The sequence below is a fragment of the Hypanus sabinus genome, chromosome 14, assembly GCF_030144855.1.
Source record: "Hypanus sabinus isolate sHypSab1 chromosome 14, sHypSab1.hap1, whole genome shotgun sequence".
In the NCBI taxonomy this organism is placed as follows: domain Eukaryota; kingdom Metazoa; phylum Chordata; class Chondrichthyes; order Myliobatiformes; family Dasyatidae; genus Hypanus; species Hypanus sabinus.
This window is the reverse complement of record NC_082719.1, coordinates 1,928,209-1,940,965: the sequence shown is the minus strand read 5'-3', so window position 1 is coordinate 1,940,965 and position 12,757 is coordinate 1,928,209. Positions and strand designations below refer to the sequence as shown.

General features: G+C 40.9%; 1 protein-coding gene across 2 annotated transcripts in view; it reads right to left on the bottom strand.

Moving 5' to 3' along the window:
• The window catches only part of mapk10 (mitogen-activated protein kinase 10), a 158,816-nt gene extending 147,326 nt beyond the window's left edge, over window positions 1-11,490 (bottom strand). Inside the window, exon 1 of one of the 2 annotated variants that reach the window (XM_059988688.1) lies at window positions 11,422-11,490. In XM_059988688.1, coding sequence (XP_059844671.1) covers window positions 11,422-11,487 — 66 coding nt within the window. In that variant the 5' untranslated portion in view covers window positions 11,488-11,490. The remainder of the gene's footprint in view (window positions 1-11,421) is intronic. The other variant, XM_059988686.1, reaches the window with a different exon arrangement.
• Between the last annotated feature and the right edge of the window lie 1,267 nt (window positions 11,491-12,757).

The following is a 12,757-nucleotide window of genomic DNA, read 5'->3' as shown; positions in this document are numbered from 1 at the left end:
TGTAATACTGACACATCTGACTTTCCTTTCTTCTTCTCAAATTGTAGGTTAAAACATATCATATTATGGTCACTACCTCCTAATGGTTCCTTTACCTCGAGGTCCCTGATCAAATCCAGTTCATTGCACAACACTAAATCTAGAATTGCCTTCTCCCTGGTAGGCTCCAGTACAAGCTGTTCTAAGTATCCATCTCGGAAGCACTCCACAAACTCCCTTTCTTGGGGTCCAGTACCATTCTGATTCTCCCAGTCTACCTGCATGTTGAAATCCCCCATGACAACTGTATCATTACCTTTGTGACATGCCAATTTTAACTCTTCATTCAACTTACACCCTACATCCAGACTGCTGTTTGGGGGCCTGTAGATAACTCCCATTAGGGTCTTTCTACCCTTAGAATTTCTCAGTTCTATCCATACTGACTCTACATCCCCTGATTTTATGTCCCCCCCTCACAAGGGACTGAATATCATTCCTCACCAACAGAGCCACCCCACCCCCTCTGCCAGTCAGTCTGTCCTTTCGATAAGATTCATTTCCCAGGTCCTGTCCGCTTGAAGCCATGTCTCTGTTATTCCCACAACATCGTTCTTGCCAATTTCCAACTGAGCCTCAAGCTCATCCACTTTATTCCTTATACTTCGTGCATTCGTATATAATACTTTTAATTTGTTACTCCCCTCTCCTTTCATATCAATTCCTATTTCACTTGGCCATACTGTATGATCTCTTCTTGAGCTTTCTACTCCATTGATTCTGTTGTCCTTTTTAACTTATTTTCACTTTCCCTTTAACTCCATCCTTATATTTCCAGGTCATCCCCTTCCCCCACTCCCACTACTTAGTTTAAACACATCCATGTTGCAGTGGCAAACCTGTCTGCCAGAATGCTGGTCCCCCGCCTATTAAGGTGCAACCCCTTCCCTTTTGTACAATTCATCCCTACCCCAAAACAGATCCCAGTGGTCCAAAATGTAAATCCTTGCTTCCTGCACCAGTTCCTCAGCCACACATTCAGATCCATTATCTCCCTGTTCCTGCCCTCTCCAGCACGAGGAACTGGAAGCAAACCAGAGATAACCACCCTGGAAATCCTGCTTTTCAGCCTTCTTCCGAGTTCTCAGAAGTCCCGCTGCAGAATTTCTTTCCTCTTCTTCCCGATGTCATTTGTGCCGACATGCACTACCACTTCCGGCTGTTCACCTTCACCCTTGAGGATTCCCTGCAATCGGTCCGTGATGTCCTGGATCCTAGCACCAGGGAGGCAACACACCATCCTTAAATCTCACCTGTTGCCGCAGAAACCCCTTTCCGTACCTCTTACTATGGAGTCCCCTACTGCCACGGCTCTTCCTGATGTCTGACTCCTCGGCTCTGCTTCTGCACCAATTCTCAGCTCGCAGACCTGTCCACCTCTCAGACTGGCAGTATCTTCTGTCCTGACAGCTTCCAAGAGGGTGAACCTGTTTACGAGAGGTACATCCCCTGGGGTCTCCTGTACTTCAAGCATCCTTTCCTTCCTCATCGTCACCCCCTTTCTCTCTTCCGGTTTCCTCGGTGTAACGACCTCACTGTAGGTCCTGTCCAGGAAACTCTCGTTTTCGCAGATAAACCTGAGGTCATCCAGTTCTTTCTTCAGTGCTGCAACATGCTCCTTCAGAAGCTGAATCTGGACACACTTTCCACAGCTGTAGCAGCTGGGGGCACCATCAGTGTCCCTGACCTCCCACATCATGCATGTAGCACACTGAATCAGCTTAGCGGTCATGTCTTCACCCTCTCCAATTGTGCCTGGCATAGTCTCCTCCCTCAGCCTCCTCGCTGAAGACTCTCGAGCCTCTCGAAGACGGCAACGAAACCGATGCCGGAAGAGTTAGAAATGTACTCACCAAATACTTTGACCCATAACTTACTGAATAAATAAGTATACTCACTTAGCCCTGTTTTCTGTCCTTGCTCATATGAAGGTGGTTTACCTATTTATGCAAGTACTTCTCTGACAATAGATGTGTAACAGCCTAATGTAACATTGTATGGAAATACAAGATAACACTGACGCAGACATTAAAACATTCATACATTTAACAAGTTGCTTTATTAACGCAACAGAGTTAGTCAGTTTTTCAATGTTCGTCGTCAGCCGGGTCAATCTGTCCATGAACTCCCTGTCGGTTACCTCCATACGCTCCAGTATTTGTTTTTTTCTTTACTTTTAAGTTCTCCTGCGTGAAAGCCAACAGCTGTCCATCGTTTTAAGTTTTTCTAGTCTGTAACTACACAAACGCGCACTTTTATGACGAGATTCGACACCAAACATGTTGCTTGTTTTCGGTAAAAGTGTCCTGCGCATGCGCAGGAGGAGGAGATTTGCCAAAATCTCCATTTCAATGTGGACAGAGATATTTTCAAAAACCCATAGTGTGGACGCTTATCGTTTTTACGCGAAACTGGCACCACCAGTGTCCCTGACCTCCCACATCATGCATGTAGCACACTGAATCAGCTTAGCGGTCATGTCTTCACCCTCTCCAATTGTGCCTGGCGTAGTCTCTTCCCTCAGCCTCCTCGCTGAAGACTCTCGAGCCAAAGACTAGCACTTTTCACACCAGGCACTTCCCTCGACACCAGGTGATCACCTGTCTTGTAAAAGCACCGTCCAGAAGAAAGCAATGGCAAACCACTTCTGCAGAAAAATTTGCCAAGAACAATCACGGTCATCTTGAAGCGTGGCACATAATGATGATGATCTATATTTTTTAAATAATTTTATAGATATAATAAGTGACATTGTATAGGTACAATTACTCTTTGGAAAAAAAACATTATTTTAAGATCAAAACAGTGGAAGCTGCATGCTGTTTGTATGCAGCTCTTTTTTTTTGAAAGAAGTGCTTAATATGAAGGTAGTGTGTCTCTCTGAGTTATATCACTTTTCATCTATTGTCTGCAATGAATGTTGAGGCTTTGGAGAGGGTGTAGAAGAGGTTTACCAGGATGCTGGCTGGATTATAGGGCAAATACTATGAGCAGAGCCTGGACAAACTTGGGATGTTTTCTCTGGATTGGAAAGCTGAAGGGAGATCTGATAGAGATTGAGATTTATAAGATTATGAGAGACACAGATAGAATAGGCTTCCAGTATCTGTCTCCCAGGGTCAAAATGTCTAATACAGAGGGCATGCATGAGAGGGAGGAAGAGCAACGGAGATATGGGGGTCAACTTTTTATACGCAGAGTGGTTGCTGCCTGGAATGTGCTGCCTATTGTGATACAGACATTGAAGACACTCCCAGACAGACATATGAATATGCTGGAAATGGAAAGATATGGACATTGTATAGGCAGAAGTATTTAGTTTAGTTGGGCATTTGTTTTTCTAGTTTAATAATTTTGGCACAACATTGTGTGCCAAAGGGCTTATTTCTGTGATGGTCTGGTCTCAATTCTTTGTTCTTTGAGACAGATTGGCCTGCTGATTGGTAAAGTTGGGAACAGGATCTGAGTTACAGCCAGCACCTTGAAATCATTAATGCTATCCTGTAATCTGCAGATGAATTTGGAGTAGGAAAGGAAAGATCCAGTTGCCATGGTCTATGTGGACATCAGCAATTTAGGAAGAACAAGGAAAGGGGTTCTGATGAGGGAATTTGAACAACCAGGGACTAAATAAAAATGCAAAACCAAGAAGACAATCTCTAGATTGTTAACTGAACCATGTGCAAATTGGCACAGGATTAATAAGAGCAGGGTGCTAAATGTGGGGCTCAAAGGTTGGTGTGGGAGAAGTAGGTTTGAATTTGTGGGACATTGGCAAAAGAATTGGGGAAAGGAGCTGTTTTGATGGACCAGGATCCTGGTGGGTCACATAACTAGACCTTTGGATAAGGCTTGAAACTAAAGATTTGGGGTGGGTTGAAGGGTGATAACCTGCCAAGAAAAGTGTGGATAAAGAAAAAGGGAAGGAGAGTGCAGGAGAGGTTACTGAAGTCTCCAGAAAAAGAATAAGACAAAAATTTAGAAAATGATCATTTAAAATCAGGCAACATGAGGACAAAATTGAATTTTTAAAAAAAAGGCTAGTGCATACAGGACTGAAGATCTTATATTTGAATACACACAGTACCTCAGATATGGTAGATAATCTTGGAGCATAGTTAGAAATTGGCAGGTATGATGTTATAGGAATCACAATTGTGGTTGAAGGAAGATCCCAGCTGGGAGCTTAACATACAAGGATACACAATGTATTGAAAGGACAGGCAGGTAGACAGAGGGGTTAGGGTGGCTATGGTGGTTTAAAAAATTGAATGAAATCCTTAGAGTGAAATGACACAGAATCAGAAGATATAGAATCCTTATGGGTAGAGTTAGAAACTACAAGGATAAAAAGACTCTGGGAGTTATATATAGGCCTCCCTATTATAGCAAGGATGTGGGGTACAAATCATAAAGGGAGATTGAAAATGCATATAAAAAGAGCAAATTTACAATGGTCTTGGGGGATTTCAATATGCAGGGAGATTGGGAAAATTGGGCTGGTGCTGGATCCCAATAGAAGCAATCTCAATAAAGCTTATGAGATGGCTTTTTAGAGCAACTTGTGGTCAAGCCCTGGATTGGATGTTGTGAAATAAACCAGGTTTGATTAGGCAGCTTAAGGTAGTGGAACCCTTAGGAGTCAGTGATCATAATATGATAGAATTCATCAGGCGTTTTCAGAGAGAGACGCTAAAATTGGATATATTTGGTATTACAGCTGGGTTAACGTGAAACATGAGAGAAGAGCTGGCCAAAGATGACTCAAAAGGGACATTAGAAGGATGATGGTAGAGCAGGAATGGCTGGAGCTCCTGGGGGTAATTTGGAAGATACAGGATCAGTTCATCCCAAAGAAAGAGCAGCATTACAAAGAGAGGATGAGGCAACTGTAGCTGACAAGGGAAATCAAAGACAGCACAAAAGCAAAAGAAGGGGAATAAAATATTGCAAAAATTAGTGGAAAGCTACAGGATTGGGACTCTTTTAAAACATTCAGAAGGCAACATAAAACAATAAGGAGAGAAAAGATGAAATAAGAAGATACACTGGCAAATAATATTAAAGAGAATTTTTTTAGATATAGAAAGAGCAAAAGAAAAGCAAACTGCTGGAAGATGATGCTATAGAGACAGAAATGGGGAACAAAGAAATGGCAGACAAGCTACATAAATACTTTGCAGCAGTCTTCATTTTGGAAGACACCAGCAGCATGCCAGAAATTTGGATGTGTCAGGAGTCAGAAATATCAGTTGCTAGAACTAGGGAAAAGGTGTTTGGGAAGCTGAAAGGTAGGAAGGCAGTTAAGTTACCTGGACCAGGTGTACCACAACCCCAGGATTCTGAAAGAGGAAGCTGAAGAGATTGTGGAGGCATTAGTTGTGATCTTTAAAGAATCACTAGATTCTGAAGTAGTTCCAGTGGACTAGAAAATCACAAATGTCACTCCACTCTCCAGACAGGAAATTATCGACACAAAAGGTTCTGCCAATACTGGAAATTATAGGCCAATTAACCTGAATTTAGTGGTTGGCAAGATGTTAGTGTCTATTATTAAGGGGTACAGCACTTGAAGGCAGATGATAAAACAGACTGATCAGCTTGGTTTCCCCAAGGGAAAATTTTGCCTGACAAATCTGTTGGAATTCTTTCAGGAAGTAACAGGCAGGGTAGACAAAGGAGAGTCAGTCGATGTTGGTTAATTAGATTTTCAAAAGATGTCACACTACTGATTTAATTTTTACTATATACACATTATAATTTACAGTTGCTGCCACAAAACAACAGACTTCATGACATATATTAGTACTATTAAACCATATTCTGATTGTTGCCTCATTAAAGCATACTATAACGAAAGGTTGGATAAACCTAAAGAGTTTTCTCTGAAACAGCAGAGGCTGAGTGGGTGACATGAATGAAGCTAGTGTGAATGCCAGAGAATTTTTCCAGGGTAGAGAATGGTAGGTGTCTGGAATGCGCTCCTGGGGAAGAAGTGAGAGCAGGTATGATAGCAACATTAAACAGGTATTTAGACAGACATATGAACAGACAGAGAATAGAGGAATTTGACCTAGTGCAGGCAGATACAATTAGTTTCATGGTCAGCACAAATTTCATGGACTGAAGGACCATTCCTGTGCTGTACTATAATATGCTCTGTGTAACGACCAAGAGTAAACAGTGTGCTCATGGAAACAGGGAAGTAATCACAATAAACACGGCAGGAAAGTATTACATGAAAACATGCTAGATAAGTGTGCTGAAAGTAGCATCACGTCAGAGTAGTACTGGGGTGTGAAATTTTGTTTAGTTTTAATCAGACAAAGATAAAACATTCCCAAAGACCTAACTGATAAATTCTTTTTTATTTCACTGATAAAACTGTGCTGGAAGAGTACTTTTCCATGAACTTTCCTTTAAGAAAGCTGCACATGGCTACAGGCTGATTCTATTTGTGTTTCATGTGATCATCAGTGAGTGATGGTGGTTTAATAGTCAAGAAGACTAAAACCACCATCGAAAGTGGTGAGAAACAAAGGAAAATAATATTTGTGTTGATAAGGCAGTCAAGTAAAATCATTATTACTGATTTTGATTTAGTTGCACTTTACAGGAACTGATATTTAATGCACCTGAAATGATTCTTGAAATAACTATAAATGTACAGCTCTACAAGACATTAATAAAAGAAAAACTCTTGAAATGGAAAAATTATGAAATATTTAAAAAATTAATCGCTAGGTAAGATCACACTATTTCCTCATACATTACACTGCGATCAAAGCCACAGCATTTACTGTATACTATATCCTGTCAGTTTGTAAACCTGTACTTGGACTCCTTCCCTTCTAATCTACCTTCACTCCATTGACAACTAAACTTGCAAAATTCATGTCAGCTGAAATAGTTGTATCATTGGAAACAGCAGTCAGAGACACAACTGAGTTACAGTCAGGAATGAAAGTGAACGTGAACAAAATCAGAAACCTGCCTGGCCGAACAAATTGCGTTACCGTTGTGACGGGCTTACATACTCCAGACCATTGTTGGTTTAAAGGTGAAACTTGCAGAAAATGCAACAAAGTAGGACACATACAAAGAGAATGACACACAGACAAAAATAAATGGACTGCTCAGAGAAGAGAAAAAGAAAAAAAAAATCAAACTGCAGTTTCAAAAACAACATTAATCAACATGCTGTTGCTGAAAATCTAATAATGATGAGAGCGACAAGGACTGAGTAGTCTTGAGATTTAAAGGTGATGACTAACAATAGACGAGCAATATGGCTTGCACCATTCATTAAAATGGAATTTAATACTGGCTCGGCTGTTTCAGTCATTCCACAAAATGAGTTTGAATGCCATTTCAAAGATGCTTAACTGAAGCATATAGATATCCAGCTAAGAACTTGTACTCCAGAAAAGATCACTCCTGTGGGAATGATATTTGTAACAGTGAAATGCGACAACCAACAAGCCACACTGGGCTTGCATGTGGTTAAAAACAGGAAGACCAAAATTGTGAGGATTTGATTGTCTGAGACAATTACAACTTGATCGGCGATCCATCCACTATTTGCATGCCACATCCCCTGCAATAGAGTCAACTGAAAGCAAATTAAGAAAGGAACTGGAAGATGCCACAGCAGTGGGAATGGTATGGAAAACTCAAATATCAAGGGTAAAATAGTCTTAAATGGAAATGCCACACCCAAGTTTTACAAAGCCACTCTGGTTCCGTATATCATTCGTGATAAAGTAGCCAGTGAGCTAAATCACATGAAGGCTGAAGGAATTCTTTCCAAGCTTCAGTGAAGGCCATGGTCAACACCAGTGGTCCAAGTAGTCAAGTAGCTGAGAATATCAGGATCTGTGGTGAATCTATGGTCACCATCAACCCAGTAATGAAAGATCAATACCCTTTAGCCAGGATAGAGGGTATCTTTGCAAACCTTTCTGGAGGAAAGCACTTCAGCAAAGTGGACTTGGGTGAGGGCCTACCTACAGATGGCAATGGAAGAAGAGTCCGAAGTGTTTCTCACCACAAAAACACTCATAAAGGGCTTTATCACTATAAAACATTCATCTTTGGAGTAGCATCTGTACCTGTACTCTGGTGGAAAGCCATGGACCAGGTGCTGCAAAGCTGCTCAGGCACTCAGTGTTACCTGGATGACATCATTGTTACTGGTGAGGATGACAAGGAACATCTTCAGAACCTCAAGACAGTGCTAAAAAGATTGAAGATAATGGGCTGAGAGCACAATGCTACAAGTGTGAATTCTTTAATCCAAGCTACACTTACTGTGGTCACACCATCAACAAACAAGGCTTTCCAAAAGCAAAGGAAATGATGATGGCCTTACACATAATGAACCACATTGTCCAGTGGAGCTTGCCTGTGACTCTTCGCCCTATGGTATAGGTGCAGACTTGTCACATTTTGAGTGATGAAAGTGAATACCCCATAGTCTCTGCATCACATTTCCTTACTGCTGCAAGAAAAATTACAAACAGACTGACAAAGAGGCCTGGAGTCTGGTTTGGGGCATAAAATGGTAAAATTTGTATGGGAGAGAGCTTACTAAACATCAACCACTAGTGTCCATTTTTAATCCACAGAATAATGTTCCACTAACTGCAGCAGCATGAATGCAGAGTTGGGCTCTGTTTCTTGGAAGACACAGTTTCAAGATCAAATTCAAGAGGACAACTAATCATGGAAATGTTGGTTTGTTGCTTACCTTTGGGTAAGGAAATACATGAAAAAATGTATAAAAGAGGACAATCCTCTTGATGTATTCTCCCTAATGCAAATCAAAAGTCTCCCTATTACGGCAGAGATGATCCAAAGGGAAATCAGAGAAGACCCACACTGTCTCAGGTCTACATGGCCACCCAAAGTGGCTGGAATGTGCAGCAAAAGCTCCAGATCTCCCATTTTCAGCAGCGCCAAGATGAACGTCCTTGGCAGGGGTTATCTTAAGTGGGGGTTTAAGAGATGTTGTGCTATCCAAACTGAGAGCTAAAGTGTTGGAGGATCTACATGCTGTTCATCTAGATGAGGTCAAAATGGAGATGTTAGCTCTAAGCTTTGTCCAGTGGCCTGGGATAGATCAGCAGATTGAGCCGCTTTCCATGCACTGTGCAGGACACCAGAAAATGTCAGGAGCAGTGCTTTTCCATCCTAGATGATGGCCTGCATTGCCCGGGCAGAGGATTCATGGGTACAGATTTCTTGGTAGTAGTGGAGCAGCTACAAAGTGGCCAGAAGTGTCCCCACTAGCCTCCTCTACAGCCTCGCACATTGTTGATACATTGAGAAGACTCTCCTCAAGGACAGGTGTTCCAGAACTCTTAGTTAGTGACAACAGACCACAGTTTGTTGCTAAACAGTTTCAGTCATTCCTGAAAATGAATGGAATAAGACATATGACATCTGCACTGTACCATCTGGCTACAATTGGCATGACAGAAAAGTTTGTCCAGAGTCAAACGAATGCACTGTGAGGAATGTCAACAGAACACATTGCACTCAATCAGAAGCTCAGCGATTTCCTCCTTGCATATCACCATGCAGTACACTCCACAAACAACTCACCAGCTGTGCTGTTCCTGAGTTGTTCCTTGCACTCATACGTGGCTCTCCTCAAACCCAATCTCAGAAGGAGTATGCAGGGCTCCAAACAGAGCTTCGAAGTTTCACTCCTGGACAAGCAGTCCTGGTGAGGGACTACAGATATGATCAAAAATGGGTATTTGGAAATATTATGAACAGAACTGGACCACTCTCCAACACAGTGGATATTGTGTCTGTTATCATCTGGAGATGACACATCAAGCAGTTGAGGACAGCAGGGTCAACTATTAGAGAAGAAAGGTGTGCAGAGCTGTCAGAACCACTTCCTGCCGTCCCAGACTCAACTCCGACAACCACCATGGAGGCGGCCCCAGAACCTGAGATTGTTTCACGGCCACAAGTCTCACCTGCTGAGCAACAGTAAGAAATCCTCCACGGCTAATGAATCTTTAGGCCTGAATGGGACAATTTAAAGTTTACTATATCGTAGTTGTACTATATAGTACACTGTATATATGAGAGCCTGGAATTGTGTCCTAACTAGAGAGCAATGTTTTACATAGTTGAGTTGAGATGCATTCTATGTTGAGTTTGAGTTTACAGCTAAGCAGGGAGGAGTGTAGTGTATTTAATATTTGAGTAATACTGGAACTACATCGTTTGATTAAGCATTTGTTGTTTGTTTCCATAACTCATTACGGGTTACATGTAAGAAGTGCATGAATGGCATACATCATTACACCAACATGTCCTATGTGAGCGCACAACTACAGAAAACCTAAGAACATAAGTATTCCAGGCTCTAGTGTTTTTCTTTCAACTAGTTTCTGAAGTTACAAAACATAACTGTTCTGTCTCTAGCACCCTTTCCGGCAGCGAGTTCCAGATCCCCACCATTCTGAAATGACTTTTTTCCAGTGTGCCATTGATCATTCTGCCAATTAACTTAAACCAATGTCTCAAAGTTATTGACCTCCCAGTTGAGGGCAATGGGTACTTTCTATTTACTCTAACTGATTAAATTGATGCATACATAATTTTGTGCACTTCAATTAAACCACTCCTTACTTTTCTCTGTGACAACACCAGAAAAAATGTTTCTCCTCAAAATTGCAATTCTCTAGCCCTGACTATTCTCATATATCTCCTTTACTATCACATCATTCCAATGGCATGATGGTCAGAACACCAGAACCATACACAGGATCTAACTAACACTTCATACTACTTGAGCTAGTATTCCATGTGTGAGTATTCCATTTGCTTCTTAAGCACTTCTCTTACCAGTCCTGCTATCTTCAGGAATCTTACAAGATCCAAGATTCCTCACTTCCTCTACACTATCCATATTCCTTCTGCTCTTCACTCTTTTTAGTTTCCAGGTTCCCTAAGGCCAGAGGAGTTTGGTTAATTAAAAATATGATGACAATAAAGTGGAGGTATGCAGGCATGTCAGAAACTTTTATTGAGAAATTGTCTGAGAAGGAGTTGGCTGCTTGCCCCATGCCTTACCTCATTACCATGGATATTCATGGTCAAGACAAAATATTCTGTAATTTCTATCTAACAAATCTATCATAACCTCTACATAGCTATTAGAGGCCTACCATGAAGCCAACACCAAGTTAGGAACACAGATCCTTTAATATATTTTGATCACTGCAAGTACTCCATATTATGTTCTTATAACTGATGATAAGACAGAAATAACACATGTCTTTTATATGAAAGACAAAAATGAAATGGAAAAATGATTCAACAAATACTGTACCTTGTTTACCTGTAAGGAACACACACCTGACAAAACGCAATCTTCACATCTAGAATAGGTTCACTGCAGTAGTACAAGAAATGTCGGCTCATAAATACCTGCAAGGAAAATGAAAATGCAAATGTAGTCTGTAAGCCATTTCATGATGAATTTAACCTAACTGAATTAAACAAGCTAACTTAAGGCTGGAGTGGCCTGCTAAATTAAATATTAGTTTGCACCATCTTGTCATTTGCAATATTTTTACAGGGGCTGTAAATTATTTCTCACTTCCAATTCTTTTCAATCATTAAAATTGCAGTCTGGTCTATTTAAGGCAAAGCCCAGCAAGGGAATAGTGTCTAGAATTAGAAAGTTATTGAAAAACCCAGAACAGTTTCAATTTGCACTGACTATATCCATTCTGCAAACTTGCATCTGCATCATACAATTTATTTTGCTCAGCTATCAATTTTGGATAAGCTTTCCAATTTAATGGAAAACAGCCAGCAATTTCTGTTTATTAAGCCCAATTTAGAAAGAAGATACTTCATCACTTTGAAATATTTGGAAGACAAGACAAATAAATCTGGAGACTGTAGGATATGTCCAATGAAAAATCATTAACTTGAAACATTCACTACGATCTTCTCTCTCTCTGTAATTGTTGTCTGAGCTGCTGAGTAGCTAAAGCAATTTTGCTTTAATGTCAAAATAACCAGCAAGTACATTTTTTCTTTTGCAATTACTTTTTAAATAAAAAACTCGGAGTTTAAATTTACTGCACCTTAATTACTAATCTGCAGAGTGAAGTAAATTCTGGACTAAAGGTATAGAAATAATTAAATAATTATTTCCGACTGCTGTGAATTTTTCTTTGTTTTTTTGAGTGCTTGATTCAGGAATTTATCTTCAGGGATTGTGTTCAGACTAGTCAGTAAACAAGTATTTTGGTATTACGACCACTTGGGGCCAGGGAAATTAAAGTCATTGAAAAGATCAAGGACATGTGAAGTGTCATGGATGTAGGCAGGAAGGGATTGATCTAGGGGTGATAAAAGAGAGTCAAGATATGCAGATACAAATTCAGTGCGACAGAAACAAGAAGGCAGAAACAATGGGTCTAGCTGGACAGTCAGGTTTATGGAACTTGGATAGGAGGTAGAAACGAGAGGTGCAGGATAAGGGAACTCTGAGATTGGTGGCAATGGATGGGAGATCCCCAGAGTTAATAAGGTCAGTGATGGTGCAGGAGACAATGGCCTGGTGCTCTTTAGTAGGGTCCTGTTGAAGAGGTAAGTAAGAGGAGGTACCTGAGAGATGCTGCTTGGCCTCTGCAAGTTAGAGATCAGTCCATCAGACTACTGCACTACCCCTCTTAAC